This window comes from Mustelus asterias, chromosome 15 (assembly GCF_964213995.1).
Source record: "Mustelus asterias chromosome 15, sMusAst1.hap1.1, whole genome shotgun sequence".
NCBI classification, from domain to species: domain Eukaryota; kingdom Metazoa; phylum Chordata; class Chondrichthyes; order Carcharhiniformes; family Triakidae; genus Mustelus; species Mustelus asterias.
In genome coordinates, this window is record NC_135815.1 from 79,987,034 (window position 1) to 80,006,372 (window position 19,339).

At 40.4% G+C, this 19,339-nt stretch overlaps 1 protein-coding gene across 1 annotated transcript in view; it reads left to right on the forward strand.

The window, feature by feature from the left end:
• apmap (adipocyte plasma membrane associated protein) overlaps positions 1-19,339 on the forward strand; it is a 52,978-nt gene that overhangs the window by 15,363 nt on the left and 18,276 nt on the right. Inside the window, exons 3-7 of the mRNA XM_078230229.1 lie at positions 2,240-2,355; positions 12,326-12,418; positions 12,803-12,919; positions 15,096-15,270; positions 18,070-18,204. Of these exons, the coding sequence (XP_078086355.1) occupies positions 2,240-2,355; positions 12,326-12,418; positions 12,803-12,919; positions 15,096-15,270; positions 18,070-18,204 (636 nt within the window). The remainder of the gene's footprint in view (positions 1-2,239; positions 2,356-12,325; positions 12,419-12,802; positions 12,920-15,095; positions 15,271-18,069; positions 18,205-19,339) is intronic.

Consider the following 19,339-nt stretch of genomic DNA (forward strand, 5'->3'; position numbering starts at 1 on the left):
ACCTTTTGTAGTTCCTTGCGGTCTTGGGCAGAGCAGGAGCCATACCAAGCTGTGATACAACCAGAAAGAATGCTTTCTATGGTGCATCTGTAAAAGTTGGTGACATGCCAAATTTCTTTAGTCTTCTGAGAAAGTAGAGGCGTTGGTGGGCTTTCTTAACTATCGTGTCAGCATTGCTTATGTTTATGTTTCATTCTCATAAATGTGTTCAAAGTACATCCCTGGAGTTCCCCAGTGTTTTATTGATACTGAGTTTTAATTGCTAGAAATGGTAGAATGTAAGTTGTGTCAGTGTCCCACAACTATGGAGGGGATAGTATCATTTGGATCTTACAACTTATCACTGTTCATAGACAAAGAAAATTACAGCACAGGAACAGGCCCTTCGGCCCTCCAAGCCTGCACCGACCAGGCTGCCTGACTGAACTAAAACCCCCTACTCTTCCGGGGACCTTAACTAGAAAGTGAGTGCATCACTGGTGGATGCATGGTTTGCCTGAGTGTCCTATGTGGTAGAATAGTCTACCAAATTTTGCTGCTTGGACTTGAATATAGAGAAATGGTTGCAGTGAAGTGTTATTGGGGAGTTGCTGGTCAATGGAACCATGAAGCAGTTCCTTCAGGAGAGTAGGTCTAAGGAGGAGAAATAAGCAAAATAGCATGTTTCACCTGGAGAAAACATCCAAGTGCAGTGAGAAAGCAGGGTGCACGAAGGGAAGTGCTCAAATGAATTTGATTTGATTTAGTGTCACATGTATTAGTGTATAATGAAAAGTATTGTTTCTTGCGCGCAATACAGACAAAGCGTACTGTTCATTGAGAAGGAAAGGAGAGAGTGCAGAAGGTTGTGTTACAGTCATAGGTGGGATGTAGGAAAAGATCAACTTAGTGCGAGGTAGGTCCATTCAAAAGTCTGAAGACAGGGAAGAAGCTGTTCTTGATTCGGTTTGTAACTTTTTCTGGACGGAAGAAGGTGGAAGAGAGTATGTTTGGGGTGTGTGGGGTTCTTAATTATATTGGCTGCTTTTCCGAAGCAGCGGGAAGTGTAGATAGAGTCAACGGATGGAAGGCTGGTTTGCATGATGGACTGGGCTACATTCATGACTCTTTTAGTTTCTTGCGGTCTTGGGCAGAGCAGGAGCCATACCAAGCTATGATACAACCAGAAAGAGTGCTTTTTATGGTACATCTGTAAAAGTTGGTGAGAGTAGCAAATTAAGATTTGCAGGACGTTAGCTGGGCTTAAAAAGAAGTAGTTGTCATTTAGTGTATAAAACAGAACGCACATGGTATCAAAAGAGCACAATGTTTGATATATTGAAAAATAAGGTAGAGCGAAGTCCAGTAGCTGTTAACTAGCAGAGAGCATTAGTTGCAAAAGCAAATGGTGTTGAAGTAGTGTGATCTACAGTGTTGGAGATTTATAGATGAATGGGATCATCATTGAAGGCCTACTTGGTGAAAATCTACTTGCAGCATAAAATTGAGGTTGGAACAGAGTGGAGAGGCAGAAAAATGATTTTGAAATTTTTTAGAGAAAATTATATATCTTTTGATAAAAGGAGGAAGAATTGGTGTGTTTATGATCCAAGTTTTTCAATATTGAAGAGAGTCAATTTTGACTTTCGCTTATACAAACCCAGAATAGGAGAATGAGAGAAGCTGTTTAGAAGTTAAAGAAATTATGAATTTCATAGCTGCTTTACTCCTGTTTGTCAACCTGTCAGCAATAGAATAGGCCATTGCCTAGGAAAATGAAAAGGGTTGATACATTTAAGATGTTGAAAAAGATTGAAAGACAGAATTAGATAAAAAATAAAGTATTTCATCTGGTGGGAATTCTAGAATGAGAAGACATGACCTTAAAACTAAAGCTAAAACATTCAAAGGTGATGTGAATAAGCACATCACATAAAGAGTAGTGGAAATATGTGTAAAACGCCATTTCCACGACTGCTTAAGTTTCAGTAGCAACCTAAATTTACAAAGGTGAGTTTCTAGCAATTACTGTCACAAATACAGATCAATATGGCAATGCCACTAATGCAATTCATATTTAAGAGCATTTGCTATTTATATATTGCTGTTTCTAAGCTATACCCCTTTTTTAACAGTTCTTTCCTCTGAAGTTTAAATCTTTCTAGTTGATTCAGTAACACAGTTGCATCAAGTTTGTTTGTCCTGCAAGTAATCCCTCGACTTCAGGCTATTAACCTTTACGTTGCTTTTTTGTTTGCAGTTACAAGGAACCTCCCCTGCTGACTGGTCCTTTGGAGCCTAACCTTAAGCTGAGACAGGCTGAGCACTTGTTTAAAGACCAACTGATTGGACCAGAATCTATTGCACACCTTGGAGGTATGGACCTACCTTGCATATTTTTATATTAAAACTGGTTATCGGGAGGAAAAATGTTACGTTCAAGAAGTCAACTCTCTTCATTATTGCTCTTCAGGTCAATGTGGTCCTGATTATTATTAATTTATATGGCACTCGGAGGTCATTCAGTGCATCATGCTTCTGCCAATGCTTAGCAAGAATTCTCCAGTTTGTTCCATTACTCTGTTCTTTCCCCATTGCCTTGCAGCTGTTTCCTTTTCAAGTATAAATTGAACTTCTTTTGAACGTTACTCTTAAATCTGATTTTGTCATTCTTTCACGCAATGCTTTCTACATGATAACTTGCTGCCTAAAAAAGAAATCCCCACCCCCAACTAACCCTGGCCATCCTAGTTCATTTTCCAAAAATAAATCTGTCCTTTGCTAGTGACCCTACTGCCAGCGAAAGCAATTTTTCCCGATCAAAACTCTTTCTAATTTTGAACCCCTCTATTGAATCTTTCTTAAAATTCTCCTTCCTATGGAGAACAATTCCAGCTTCACTAGCCTCTCTACATAGGTGTTTCCCTTGTGCCATTCCAGTAAATCTCCTCTGTACTGTCTCCAAGTCCATGTTGGACAAGACAGACTCAGATAATTTATTCTTGAATTATTTCTCCTTAATGATTTCTGTTGAAGGAGTGATGACAGCAGGATAGGTCTTTGAGATGTGATATGGAGCATTAAGCAGAATTTCACAACTGCTCAAACTGAGGGGAAGTGTTTTGTGTATAACTTTGGACATTTGGACATTTTATGTGAAAATGTCTTGAACTTTACAATATAGTTACATATGGCAGCTATAGGCAGCATTATAGCTTTGGAGTCAGAAGGCTCTAGGTTCGAGACCAGTCCAGAGACTTGAGCACAATCTAGTTAACACGCCAATGTAGTACTTGAGCAAGTGCTGCACTTAGCATGGATGTACAGCAGATAATAAAGAAAGTGAATGGAATGTTGGCATTTATAGCAAAAGAAATATAAAGGTAAGGAAGTATCGTTGCAAGTATACAAGGCATTGGTGAGGCCACACCTGGAGTATCGTGCAGAGTTTTGGTCCCCTTATTTGATGAACGATGTAGGAGCATTGAAGGCAGTTCAGAGGAGGTTCACTAGATTTTTCCAGAGATGAGAGGTTTGTTGTATGAAGAAAGATTGAACAGTTTAGGCCTATACTCTCTGGAATTTAGAAGAATGAGGGAGATCAAATTGAGGTATACAAGATGATAGAAGGTATGGATAAAGTGGACATGGAGCGGATGGTTCCTCTTGTGGGGCGTTCTAGGACAAGAAGTCATAGTCTTAGGATAAGGGGTAGCAAATTTAAAACAGAGTTGAGGAAAAACTACCTCACCCAAAGGGTTGTGAATCTGTGGAATTCGCTACCCCAAAGTGCGGTGGATGCTGGGGCAGTGAGTAAATTTAAGGAGGAGTTGGACAGATTTTTAATTGGTATTGGGTTGAAGGGTTATGGGGAGAAGGCAGGAAAATGGGGAAGAGGAGCATATCAGCCATGATCGAATGGTGGAGTGGACTCGATGGGCCGAAAGGCCTAATTTTGCTTCTATATCTAATGAACTTATGAGTTTATGGGCACTCACACCAAGGTTCATCTCGGGTGGATATAAAATATATAATGGCTCTATTCAAAGATGAGGGGGTGGTTTCTCTCTGGTGTCTTAGCTAATGTTTATCCCTCAGCCAACCTCGCAAACTATATTATCTGGGAATTATCGCACTAAAGAATATAAATGTGTTGGAAGCGGTTTGGGGAAGGTTTACCAGACTCATAGCTGGAATGTGTGGGTTGTCTGATGAGGAAAGAGTGGACAGACTAGGCTTGTATCTGCTGTAGTTTAGAAGAATAACAGGCAACCTGATTTAAGCATATAAGGTCCTGAGGGGGTCTTGACAGGGTGGATATGGAAAGGATGTTTCCTGTTGTGGAAGAATCTGGAGCTAGGGGGCCACTGTTTAAAAATAAGGTTTCACTCATTTAAAATGGAAATGAGGTGAATTTCTCTGCAGTGGAAGCAGATTCGTTGTATATTTTTAAGGCAGAGGTGGATAGATTCTTGGTAAGCAAGGGGGTGCTAGGTTATCGGGTAGGTGAGATGTAGATTAAGGTTAAAATCAGATCAGGCATGATCTTATTAAATGTTGGAGCAGGCTCAAGGGGCTTGAATGGCCTTCTCCTGCTCCTTGTTTGTGTGCTCTTGGAGAATGTATTTTGTGAAAATTGGCTGTCATGCCTCCCTGCATTAGGACAGTGATATCACTTCAAAATTATTTGATTGACTGTAAAGTGCTTGGGGACATTCTGAGGTTGTGAAAGTCACTACATAAATGCAAGTTTTTTTTAGTCCAAAGTACTTCTGGAGATTAAAGTTGAGAAGGAGGTCATTCAGCCTATCAAACCCGTGTTGGCTCCCTGTCACATAAATAAAGCAAAACATGGAATAGCACAGATTAAGGAAACTAGTACTAGGCCAGAATGTGTTTTGGAAATAGAAGGTTTTTTCTGTGGTATTAGAGAAATGCTCCCCCTTCAATTTTCTTGTTTTTTGCTGCTTTTACCAGAGAATCTCTTCTGTCATCTATTTAGGAGAGAGGAATGGCTGAACTGATGCTACAACATGACTAGCAGCTGCTGAGACGGGAGTAGATCCATTGGTTTAGAGTTCCCTACTAATTCTTGTTTTCAAGACTTCACTAGTTATAAATTTTAAAATAAGTGCTGCCTTTCATAATCTAATCTTGCTATTTGCATAGCCTGGATTTTATAGATCATTCCCCATTATGTTTTTTGTTAAAGAAAGCTTGCTTCTCAAAGGTATTGTTCCCGTATAGCCCTAGCTGATTAACTGCTATAAACGACCAAATATAAGGATTGGAGCGATTATTCCATTCGTCTTGGGTGAATAAATATAAAATATAATGTACATAACTTATTTACTGTTTATCTAATTATTATGTATTTTACACATTTAATCAAAACATGCAAAAGCACTGATCATCATATTTCTCAACTGTAGGATGCTAAGCCTATTTTTTGCATATTTCATTGAATCAAACAACATAGAAGGATGCCATTTAACCCATCATGTTGGTGCTGTTCTCTCTCTGAAAGAGCAATTAATCAATTCGCCTCTTCTCACCCTGCATTTTCAAGTATACTTTTCAGCATAGATTTACAAATGGAAAATCATGCTTGACGAATCTATTGGAATTCTTTGAGGATGTAACTAGTAGAGTTGACTGAGGAGAACCAGTGGATGTGGTTTATTTAGACTTTCAGAAGGCTTTCGACAAAGTCTTACATAACAGACTACTATATAAAGTTAAAGCAAATGGGATTGCAGGTACAGGCAGTCCCCGGGTTACGAACGAGTTCCGTTTTTAAGTCTAAGTCGAATTTGTATGTAAGTTGGAACAGTTACGTACGGTTCACATCTAGCGTTAATTAGTCAAATGTTTGTCTTAGTATATAGTATATATTTTACCTAAAACATCTTAAATATAATAATACAGTAATAATAATAAATGGAAATGACACAACTTGGAAAACGCGCAGTGTTTTGAACGTCGCGCAATGTAGTCCGCCCGTTCGTTAGTACGAACCATTGTATGTAACTCGATTTTAAAAAAAAAATAGGCGTTACAGAGATCGGTACGTAAGTATGGGCGTTCGTAAGTCGGGCATTCGTAACCCAGGGACTGCCTGTAATGTCTTGAGATGGATAGAAAGCTGGTTGCAGATAGGAAGCAAAGAGTTGGCATAATGGGTCTTTTTCTGATTGGCAGTCAATGACTAGTGGGGTTCCGCAGGGAACTGTGCTCGGACCCCAATTGTTCACATTATATATTAATGATTTCGAAGAGGGAACTGCATGTATTATCTCCAAATTTGCAGATGATGCAAAGTTAGGTGGGAGGTTGAGCTTTGAGGAGGGTGCAGAGATGCTTCAGCGTGATTTGGGCAGGCTGAGTATGTGGGATTCTGCGTAGCAGATGCAGTATAATGTGGATAAATATGAGGTTATCCACGTTGGTAACAATAATTGAAATTCAGATTCTTTCTTGAATGGTGTAAATTGAGAGATGTGGATACTCAGCGAGATCTTGGAGTCTTCGTGCATCAGTCATTGAAAGAAAGCACGCAGGTACAGCAGGCAGTAAAGAAGGCAAATGGTATGTTGACCTTCATAGCGAGATGATTTGAGTATCAGTATAGGGATGTTTTACTGCAATTATATAGGGCATTGGTGAGGCCACACTTGAAGTATTGTGTGCTGTTTTGGTGTCCTTGTCTGAGGAAGGATGTCCTTGCTATAGAGGGAGTGCAGTGAAGGTTTACTGATTCCTAGGATGACAGGTCTGTCATCTGAGGAGAGACTAAATCGGTTAGGATTATATTCACTGGAGTTTAGAAGAGTGAGAGGGGTTCTCATAGAAACTTATAAAATTCTAACAGGGTTACTCAGGGTAGATTCAGAAAGAATGTTTCCAATGTTGGAGGAGTCCAGAACTAGAGATCATAGTTTGAGGATAAGGGGTAAACCTTTTAGGACTGAAAGCATTTATCATGAAAGCATTTAAACTTTGCAATCTAGGTTGTCATCACAATTCTTCCTTCCAGCTGTTACTCTGAGGATTATGACCTAAATGAGAAGAGAGGGAGATGGAAAGCTAATTGAGCCATTAATGTGCATATTTCAAAACTTGCCGATGATACGAAGATTGGAAACTTTGTCAATTGTGATGAGGATAATCTTGAACTCCTTCAAAAGGGCATTGATTTTAAAGGTTTAAAGTTTATTTATTATTGTCACAAGTAGGCTTACATTAACACTGCAATGAAGTTACTGTGAAAATCCCCTAGATGCTACATTCTGGCACGTGTTTGGGTACACTGAGGGAGAGTTTAGCATAGCCAATGCACCTAACCAGCACATCTTTCAGACTGAGAGGAGACCAGAGCACCTGGAGGAAACCCACCCAGACCCAGGGAGAATGTGCAGACTGCGCATAGGCAGTGACCCAAGCGGGAATCGAACCCGGGTCCCTGGTGCTGAGAGGCCACTGTGCACATTGGTAGATTGGGCAGACAAGTAGCAGATGAAGTTCAATGCAGTGAAGGGTGAGGTGATTCATTTTTGCAGGAGGAATATGGAGAAACAGTATAAAATATAGGAAGAAACTCTAAAGGAGGTGCAGGAATAGAGGGACTGTGATATAAATGTACATAAATCAGTGAAGCTGGCAGGACGTGTTGAACGAGTAGTTAATAAAACATATAACATCTTGGGCTTTATTAATAAAGGCTTTGAGTACAACAGTAGGCAGGTCGGGTTGAATTGGTGCAGCAGGCAGTAAAGAAAGCAAATGGTATGTTGGCCTTCATTGCGAGAGGCAGTATTTAAAATATAATTTAAATGCTAGCCCCGCCTCTCCACCAATTTCTGGTGCTGGGAGACGCTAGCGGGGCAGAAACTCTCGTGTGAATCCTGCGCATCCCCCCCCCCCACAATTCTCCTGGCCCACTGCGCTAACAAATTAGCACAGCAGATGGGAGAATTGTGACCTATCCTATTGCCCTTGAGAAGGTGCTGATGAGTTGCCGCCTTGAACTGCTGCTGTCCATGTGGTGTAGGTGCACCCACAGTGCTATTAAGGAGGGTGTTCCAGGTTTTTGACCCAGCAATAGTGATATAGTTCCAAATCAGGATGGTGTGTGGCTTGGAGGGGAACTTGCAGTGGTGTTCCCCTGCATACGCTGCCCTTGTCCTTCTTTGTGGTTAAGGTTGTGGGTTTGGAAGGTGCTGTTGAAGGATCTTTGCTGCAGTGCATGGTACGCTACTACCACATGTCAGTGGTGGAGGAAATGAATGTTTAAGGTGGCAGATTGGGTGACAACAAAGTGGACTGCTTTGTCCTGGATAGTGTCAAGCTTCTTGAGTGTTGTTGGAGCTGCACTCATCCAGGCAAATGGAGAGTATTCCATCACACTTACGACTTTTGTGCCTTGTAGATGGTGGACAGGTTTTCGGAAGTCATTGGTTGAGTTGCCTCTAGTGTTGCTGCTCCCCACAAATGGGAATATTGTTTCCAATGTTAATGCCTCTATTAGGTCTTCCATTAGTCTTTTCTTTTCAAGAGTTGAGAGACCCAGCCTGTTCATCCTTCATAACCTCACATTCTGATACTTTCCTTGTAAATCTTTTTTGCACTCTCTCCAGTGACTTGCTATTCTTTCATAATATTGCCACAGGAGTAGTAAGCACTATAATTTAACCATGGCTCGATACACATTTAGTATTACTGTTCTGCTCAATCCTATCCCTCAAATAATAAACTGCAATGTTTGGTCTTTTTTAATGGCCGTATTAACCTGCTTAGCCACTTTTAGTGATCTGTGTACTCCCTTATCTCTTTGCTGTTCTACTCAGTTTAGTTTCTGTTTTCTAAACAGTGCTGTTAATTGATACAATTAACGTTAAGTACATACAGATAGAGGGCATTGATCAGATGGTTACTTGAGCGCATCTCAAGATAAGAGTTGAATCAGACGATACTTGTCACGATTCACTCTTGTGAACAAATCCGTTCTGAGTAAATACTGGCTCTGGTTTCTCCCTTGACTAACTATCAAGAGTATAATAAATGTATGATCCTATTCTTCTCCAAAATATAATACCTCACACTCCCCTATGTTGACATTTATTTTCCAATTATATGCCCATTCTCCAAGGTATTGATTTGCAGTCCTCTGTATTGACCATCCTGTCAAAAATTGGTTTCATCTGCAAATTTAGAAAATTGTATTTTTGATCCCAAAGTCTAGACCATAAAGAAATTGTGAGCAACAATAATCCCAGTAGCAATCCTTGTGGGATGCCATTTCTACCTTCTGTTGCTCTTAATAGCTGTCCTTTATGCCTTTGCTTTATACCCTCTGCTTTATAACCTGCAGTAAGAAGTTTAACAACACCAGGTTAAAGCTTGTGTGGCTTTTGCTACCAAATAAACCTGTTGGACTTTAACCTGGTGTTGTTAAACTTCTTACTGTGTTTACCCCAGTCCAACGCCGGCATCTCCACATCATTATAACCTGCAGCCAGTGAGCTATCCATTCTGCTCTTGTCCCCTGACTCTTCTCTTCTGACTTTGAGTTTCTATGTGGCACCTTATTGACAGTCTTCTGGAAATCTAGATATATTATGTATTGCCATTGTCAACTCTCTCTCCTACCTCATCAAAGAAGTTGGTCAAACAAGACTTTGTTTTGAAATTTATGCTGAGTAATGATTATTATATTTTGGTATTCTGGATCTTTAAAAATTCTCTTCAGTATGGATGCCATTATTTTTCCCACCACCAATGTTAACTGTTTTGCAGTTCTCTGGAACGTTCTATCTCCCTTTTTAATTATACATATAAAGTTAGCCATATCCCATTTATCTAGCACAATTTTCTCTTTTCCAACAATTTATTTAATATTTTGTGTAATGCCTCTGCAATATCCTCAAAACTATTTTCAAAATGCGTGGGTGAAATCTGCCTGGACCAGGGCTTTTATGCTGTTTTAGTGTAACTAGTTAATATTTCTCTTTATTTTATATACAGTTATATCACTTCTAATCTCTTCTTCCTGTGTCCTGTCCCCTTAATTAGGCAAAACAATTCTTTAATGTTTCTGTTGTTTCACTGTCACTGCCTTTGTTTTATCCTGACAATCTCTCAGTAACCCCATATCCATCCTGACTTTCCTTTATTAATTTGTATGCCTGTAGAGATTTTACCATTTTGTTTTATATTCCTTGATGAATTGTATGTAGCAGACCCCCAGAAGCAGTTATGACCAGACAATCTGCTTTAGTATTGTTAGTTGAGGGTTGAATGTTGATCGGGACACAGTGAGCACTATTCTGCCTTTGTAAGAAGTGTTACAACACCAGGTTAAAGTCCAACAGGTTCATTTGGAATCACGAGCTTTCGGAGCCACTGCTCCTTCATCAGGTGACTCACCTGATGAAGGAGCAGTGCTCCAAAAGTTTGTGATTCCAAATAAACCTGTTGGACTTTAACCTGGTGTTGTGAGAATTCTTACTGTGCCCACTCCAATCCAACGCTGGCATCTCCACCTCATATTCTGCCTTTATTTGAAATAGTATTATGAGATCCTTTCTGTCCTCCTGAGAGGGCAGACAGGGCTTTGATTTAATATCTCATCCAAAAGACAGCGCCTGTGTCAATGCAGCACTCCATCAGTATTGTATTGAAGTGATTTTATATTCTCGTCTTCTGTCTTCGAGACAAGGGTTACTAACACTGAGCCATGACTGACACCAGAAGGGTAAAGTTCTCCACTGTGTTTAAGCACTGGATTTTTAATCCCTTCCAACCTTATTAGCAATTTTCTTTAATCTTGTGTTTGCTACATCAGGAATTATGATGGCACTTCGTACGACATTAACAATTAATGTTGATTCAGAGTCAGTTTAGTGATGTACAGTGTGCCTAACAGAAGCTAAACTTTCACTACTTAAACTTATTACGGGCAGCACGGCACAGTGGTTAGTACTGCTGCCTCACAGCGCCAGGGACCCGGGTTCAGTTTCCAGTTTGGGTCACTGTCTGTGTGGAGTCTGCACCTTCTCCCTGTGTCTGTGTGGGTTTTCTCTGGGTGCTCTGGTTTCCTCCCACAGTCTGCAAGATGTGCTGGTTAGGTGCATTGGCCTTGCTAAATTCTCCCTCAGTGTAACGGAACAGGCACCGGAGTGTGGCGACTAGGGGATTTTCACAGTAACTTCATTGCAGTGTTAATGTAAGCCTACCTGTGACACTAATAAATAAACTTTAAACTTTAAAAAACAACTTTAGGTATAGGATCTTTTCAACTGATGTTGAGGAAAGGAGTCTTCATCCCACTTAGATTAGCCATGCCTGAGTTAGCAGCACTCTTGCCTCCGAGGCAGACGGTCATGGGCTGAAGTTCCACCCCAAGCGCTTAAGCAGAAAATCCATGTTGACATTTCAGTGCAGTGAGCAAGTATTACAGTGTCAGTACAGTCTGTTCAAAGAAATGCAAAAGATTTTCCTAGTTGCCACGATCATTATCCCTCAACCAATGTCTGTAAATACATTACATTTGGAATACTGCGTCCAGTTCTGGTCGCCACACTACCAGAAGGACGTGGAGGCTTTGGAGGGAGTGCAGAAAAGGTTTACCAGGATGTTGCCTGGTACGGAGGGTATTAGCTATGAGGTGAGATTGAGTAAACTAGGGTTGTTCTCCCTGGAAAGACGGAGGTTGAGGGGCGACCTAATAGAAATTTATAAAATTATGAAGGACATAGGGTGAACAGTTGGAAGCTTTTTCCCAGCTCACAAATGACAAACACAAGGGGTCGCAAGTTCAAGGTAAGGGGGGTAAGGTTCAATACAGATATGTGGGGGACATATTTTACACAGAGGGTGGTGGGGGCCTGGAATGCACTACCAAGCAAGGTGGTTGAGGCAGACATGCTAGGGTCATTTAAGACTTATCTAGGTAGCCACATGAATAGAGGGATACAAACGGATGGTCTAGTTAGGAACACATGATCGGTGCAGGCTTGGGGGGCCGAAAGGCCTGTTCCTGTGCTGTTTTGTTCTTTGTTCTATTATCTGGTCATTATCACATTGCTTTCTTTGGGAGCTTGTGCTCTAATTGGCTGCTGTCTTTCCCTGCATTACAACAGTGATGTGTTTTTAAAAATGCATCATAGCCTGTGAAGAATTTTAGGACTTCTTGAGGCCATGAGCCTCAAATCCAAGTCTTTCTTTTATTTCTAATTAGAACTAAAGCTGAGGATTTGAGTGATTAGATTTCTAGTTTTGCTTTTTTCTAGGATGTTCCTGAGTGAAGCTTGTTTGTAACTGAATTCTGTATGTGGGATCTCTGCAGAGGTGATATTCACTGGTACGGCTGATGGACAGATTCTGAAAATAAGTGATGGGCAAATACACACCCTGGCAAGGATAGGCAAACTTCCTTGTGGTAAGTCGCATGTAATAATTAGTGCTTTTCTTAATCCTGTTTAGGAGTAGCTGTTACACCAAGTTGTGCTAAGTCAGGTGGTCATACAACAAGAGTCCCGGTGAATAAAACTGATTTATTCAAATAGCTTTATTTTCTGTTCTCTTTAACCTCAACTTCTACTGAGTAGTTCAATTGTACTTCAATTTAACACAGTACAAATTGGTTTATTCCTGGACAAAATCAATAAATGTTTATTTTAAAATTATGGATTTGATCAAAGTTAGACATTATGATTTGAGGATGTTTCATTCATTCTCTCTCTTCCTTCACCTTCTCGCTCCCCCTGACCCCACCATATCCTTCCCATTCTTGAGGTTACTGAAAACTTTTTCTTACACCCAGGAACAAGAGAAGATGAACCAACCTGCGGAAGACCTTTGGGTATCCGTGTTGGACCTAATGGGACTCTGTTTGTGGCTGATGCTTACTATGGACTGTTTGAAATTAATCCGGTAACAGGTAGAATACTTTAATTACCTGGAAAGTATTTGACCACTAAGAATGTGCAAGATTTATAACCATCTGAGGTATGTTACTAATGAGCACAAGCACCATTCAACGCCCTAAAAGTTAGGCTGTGCAACCTGATGCTCAAGCGAATGGAACAAGCTGTCTATCCTTAGACTACAGATCAAAGACATGAGTTTCTGGAATGGGATTTGAACCCACGAGTGTGGGTTGCAGCAACTGAGCCATGGCTGACACTTTGGCACTGTTTCTGAATCAAATGCAGTTCGGAACACCTCTGTCTCTGTGCTCTTATGGCAGGATACCAGGGCAATCTCACAGACTAATCTGTCTCCGTTTCCTCTTCTGTTCTTCTAAGGAGCACAGAGTGAAGTCCCTTCAGTTGCACTGATTCCAGTTAATTTAATTTTACTGTTACCCGCCACCCCCCCCTCCACCTCCCTTCTTCTCATTTGCTAAGGTACTGCCCATAACCAGGTTCGAAAGAGGAAGAGAAGTGGAAGTTGAAAAGTAGTAAAAAGAACTTGTAAGATGTGTGAGCTGCTTCTATTGAACTGCCTTCTACTTTCACCATGGAGCTAAGTAACCACTTCATTCAGGAATCAATTCAAACTCGTGCAAATAAGGCTGGAATGAAGGAAAATGGGATGTCATTTATCGCCATTTTATTGCTGCCTCTTTACCATGATGCTATGCTATCCATAACTGGATGGTATTCCTGCTGAATGTAAAGAAATGGACAGATGGTGAATCTAACTTTCTAGATTCTCACCTGGTTTCCTATTGCTGTCCACCTGATTTGCAGCACAACATTGGGTGCACAGTTTCCGTAAGGTCCAGGCAAAATATAAAAGAGCAAAAGAGGAAATTGGAAGTTCCATCAAAGACTCCACAGGTATATAAATAATACAGTAAAGATTGAAATCTTATTGACCAAATAAAAACCCCACTTGTCAATTGTAAGTCGGATGAAAATTAAAAGTCCAGTCAGGAGGCACAAGTTTTGGTGGACAAGAATTAAAGACTGACATTGAGGTCAGTTTAGGTCCATGAGATTTTAAATAATAAGTGCAGTTCAAAGCATTTAACCTTTTCTGTAGGGCAATGGGATGAAGGGATGAGGATGGAATGGGTCAGGTGTTTGAGATGGAGTAGAGACACGAGGGTAAAACCAAGAATTCTATCGCCTGATAATAGATTCAGATTTGACTAGTGAACCTGAGCTGTAGTATCTGCAATTCCATTGCAGAGAAGCAAAGAACCGAATCACTGTCACTAGATCGTGTTGAATAGAAACAAAAGAATTGCAACTTCCTCTCAGATATTTGCTGTCTGCTGAAAGGGTAGGTCCCTGCTGGGTAGAGCAGGGTGTACACCGTGACCATTGCTGTGCCAGTCACTCCATGTTGTTTTTATACTTGCAACGGTGAGCGGTTTCCAAATTGTAAACCATTGTCTCATTAATTGTACTGGTTTATACTGAATATGCTGCATCATAGAATCCCTACAGTACAGAAGGAGGCTATTCAGCCCATCGAGTCTGTACTGACCACAATCCCACCCAGGCCTATTCCCCTACCCCACACATTTACCCTGCTAATCCCCCAGACACTAGCGTCAATTTAGCATGGCCAATAACCTAACCCACACACCTTTTGGAGTGTGGGAGGAAACTGGAGCACCCGGAGGAAACCCATGCAAACACGGGGAGAAAGTAACCCGAGGCTGGAATTGAACCTGGGTTCCTGGTGCTGAGAGACAGCAGTGCTGATCACTCTGCCACCCTTCTGAACTGTACAGATTCAAACAATGAACAGCACAGATGGGTCATTCAGCCCAGCGTATCTATTCTGAAGAGGTTTCCATTCTATTTATCTTATGTCGACATATCCTTCCATTCCATTCGCCCTCATATACTTACCTTTTATTTTTTAAACTGTTAATTCATAAAAGCTCAATATTCTAAAATATTTTCTTAAAAATGTGGGTTCATTTCGCTATGGGAGCTTGATGAAAGTGCCTGCTGAAAAATAGATATTTCGAATTTAAACATCCACTAAGTGGAGGGTGCAATCCTCTCTCTGAAATCTTTGAAAAACAGGCCTGCTTATACTTCATAGTTCCAATTGCGGGCAACATTTACCTTCCCTATGGTTAATAATTTCAGGTGAAATGGAAATGCTGGTCTCCGCTCAGAAAATTATCCAAGGCAGGAGAATGGCGTTTGTGAATGACCTCAGCATCACACAAGATGGTAGAAAGATCTACTTCACAGACTCCAGCAGCAAGTGGCAGAGGAGAGATAATCGATACCTGGTGATGGAGGGCACAGCTGATGGTCGGTAAGGATTTTGGATACAAATTGCAGTTTTTATTTTAATGTATTATTAACAAGCGGCAGGTTTTCATTTTGCTTAACGTGTTTTCCTTTTAGACCTCCTTCCTGGATGCACTGACTTGTGTTGAGTACATTCAGCAGGTGTTGACAATCCTCTACTACCTAGCCAAATGTACTTGTCAACTTAGTGTGCTTTTATAAACTAGTATATTAGGGAGACATCATAGCCAAATCTGACCTTTACAGAAGTGTCCTTTCTAATAGAGATCACTGAATAGCCGGAAGCTCTGCTAACTTTTTCTCCATTGTCCGTCTTTCAGGAATAATCAGACATAGTTGAAATGCACAGTCCAATAATTGAAACTTGGAGCCTTCTTTGTCAGTATGATTCTGTGCCATAGAGGACACTACTTATCAGCTAACTTGGTCATTCTCAAATTTCTACTATCCTCTCGTTAAATATAAAACACATTCCTTTTTCCTTCAGTAAGTAAGACTTTTCACTTACCTGCATTGAATTTTTGTTGTACTTGTGCCCACATGCAAATAGAATCACAATCATTAAAGTACAGAAAGGCCATTTGGCCCACCATGTCTGAACTGGTTCCCTGACTGAGCAGTTCACCAAGTGCCATTCTCCCATAGCTATGCACATTCCTTCCTTTCCAGATAAGTCTAATTCCCTTTTGAATGCCTTGATTGAACCTGCCTCTACCCTATTCTCAGGCAGTGCAATCTAGACCATAACCAGGTGCTCTGTGAAAATGTTTCTCCTCATGTCTCTTTTTTACTACTTTTATTTTAAACCTATGCCTTCTCATTCTTGATCCTTTCATGAGTGGAAACAGTTCCTCACTATCTACTCTGTCCAGACCCTTCATGATTTTGAATTCCTTTATCAGATCTCCTCTTGGACTGCTTTAAAAAATCTCAGCTTCTCCAATCTATCTCTATAACTGAAGTTCCTCACTCCTGGAACCATTTTTGTGAATCTATTCCGCACACTCTCCCATGCCTTCACATCCTTCCTGAAGTGCAATGCCCAGCACAGAACACAATAGTCCAGCTGAGGCCAAACGAGTATCTTATACAAGTTCAACATAATTTCCTTGCTCTTGTGCTTTACGCCCCTTCAGTAAAGTCTAGGATACCTTATGCTTTATTAACCATGCTCTCAACTTGTCCTGCCATCTTCAAGGATCTGCTCCTACACCTCCTTTAGAGTTGTACCCTTTATTTTATATTGTATGTCCATATCCTTCCTTGTCTATTTCCTCAGACTATTGTCTATAACTCTTGTTGAGTTATTATCAGTGAGCTTTACCAGTTTGTATTGTATTTCTGAACTTTATTTAGATCGTAAGCAGGGCCCCAATATTTGTCTCTGGAGTACTCCATGCAGGCAAGTCTGATCTTTCTGCCTCTGCTTCCATGGCTATGCTCATTTTTAGATCCCCTTAGGTTTTCTAACCACCTTTTACCATTTTCTTGATGGCTTCTATAGCCTAAGTGTTTTCTCTTATCTTTCTCCTTTTAAGCCTCTCAGACTTGTTTTTCCATTACATCAATGTCTTATTAATCTTTTTTGAAACTAATTTGGTGAACTTTAAAATATGTTTTCGTTTTGTCAAGGTTTCAACTTTTTTAATTAAGGACTGAAATCCCATACCAATAGTACAAAAGAAGAAACACTAACCACATCAGGTTTCAGCGCAGCCTGGAGAGGGATTGGTGATTGTTTTGATGTGATGTATTTGCTTACCTATTGTCAATCACAGCTGCATTGGTGTACAGGTCCCATTTCCTATAACTGACACCTTGATGCAAAAGTGAGGGCAGCACTCTCATAGAATCATATCCCTACAGTGCAGAAGGAGGCCATTTGGCACATAAGACCATAAGACATAGGAGCGGAAGTAAGGCCATTCGGCCCATCGAGTCCACTCCACCATTCAATCATGGTTGATTTCAACTCCATTTACCCGCTCTCTCCCCATAGCCCTTAATTCCTCGAGAAATCAAGAATTTATCAATTTCTGTCTTGAAGACGCTCAACGTCTCGGCCTCCACAGCCCTCTGTGGCAATGAATTCCACAGACCTACCACATCAAGCCTGCATTGACAACAATCCCAACCAGGCCCTATCCCTGTAACCCCGTGTATTTGCCATGTTAATCCCCCTGACACTAAGGGCCAATTTAGCATGGCCAATCCACCTAACCTGCACATTTTTGGATTATGGAGGAAACCAGAAAGCCGGAGGAAACCCAAGCAAACTTTCCATATTGCACTATGTCATACGATTGTTCCTTCTGTGGAGTGAACTTTTGCCCAATTGTTTCCAGAGCAGTTTTATTTATGCGCTTAGTGCAAACTGTAACCTCATCAGTTTGAGGGGGTTAGAAAGGCCTGTGAAAACAAAAGGGAACATATGTTTCCTCTTAGATTCAGTGCACCTTGATGAGGTGTGAACTGAAGAGTAAACACAGCTCTTTCTGCCTGAAATAAACAGCTGGAGGTGTTACAACTGCTAAACTTGAAATTTTTCTTAAGAGATATGAATCTCTTAAGAAGGGTTATTGATTTTTAGCCAATATAAACATTTTAAGTAGCGGTGACTGCATTAGTTTGCAAATCTTTCTGCTCTTCTGTTCTCCCTGTCTAACTTCTGGTTTGTGATGTGGGAAGAACAAAAATGCCAATGGACTGAAATTTGTAATTTGATAGTTGTCAGGTGTGTTTTTTCTCACCATTTTTAATCTCGGTTAATGATCTAGTGTTTAATGAACACCTCTTATTGCAGATTAATGGAATATGACACAGTGACAAAACAAGTGGAAGTACTAATGGATGACCTAAGGTTTGCAAATGGAGTCCAGCTTTCTCCTGCTGAGGACTACATACTAGTTTCGGAGACCACCATGGCTAGAATTAGAAGGTGGGAATAAATTGCTGTGCCAGGAGAGTGTGCGTGCATGCGCGTGCGTGTACTAGCCCATTGATAGGTTAAAGGTACAATTACAACTTGGTATTATGAAAAGAAAATTTATCTTACTTGCTTAAAATATTCCCTGCACATTATCTGCAACCCTTATAAAGTACACTGTCTTGTGGAAGAACTGATTACTGATTTAAACTCTTTTGCATTTGCCAGTTGACCAAGATTGGCTTCTTGACCTAGTAAAGAAAAAAATCTATAAAAATTACAGAAGCGGTGTAGTGACTACAAGATGATAATCTGGATCATAGGAGCAAGAGAAGGACGTTTCGCCCCTTGAATCTGTTCAGCTATTCAGTGATATGGCTGATCTGTGATCTCACCCCATATTCCTTAATACCTTTGGCTCAGATTTAAACTTAACAATTGATTTATTATCAATTGCCGTTTACAGAAGAGTTATAAACTTGTATCATTTGTATAATATTTGTCTAGAAGTGTTTTCTAACTTCGCTCCCAAAGTTTATTCTATACTCTCTTATCCTAGACTCCCAAACAGTGGAAATAGTTTCGCTGTTTTTCTTATTTGTTCCCCTTAATATCTTGAAAACTTCAATCTACATTGCTTATATTGAAATTCGCATGAGATAATTTTACCCATTGTAATTTTATGCCTCCATCTATACTGCCTGGAATGCTACCTACCTTTGTGCCATTGGCAAATTTTGAATATCTGGCTTCTTATCCCATTAAGTTGTTGATAAATATGGTGAATAGTTGAGGCCCCAACACAGATCCCTGTGGGATGTCACTTAGTGCATCTTGCTAATTAGTGTACTGGTCCATGATCCCTACTCTGCTGTAGGGAACTTCTGCTGTTCCACTAATTTTGTAAACCGATTGATAATTTGCTTTTGGTTCTTTAGCTTCAACTTTAGTTAATGGTCACTTCTGAGGGACTTTGCCAAAGACCCGGAAATTCATAGACATTCCCCTGTCACCCCATCAAAAAAAAACTTAGGTTTATCAGGCCTGACCTCCTCCTCAGAGCTCCATGTTGGCCTCCTCGGATCAGCTGAAAGTTTTCACTATGTTCTGTCACTTATTCTTAATGATACTCCAGTAATTTTTTTGA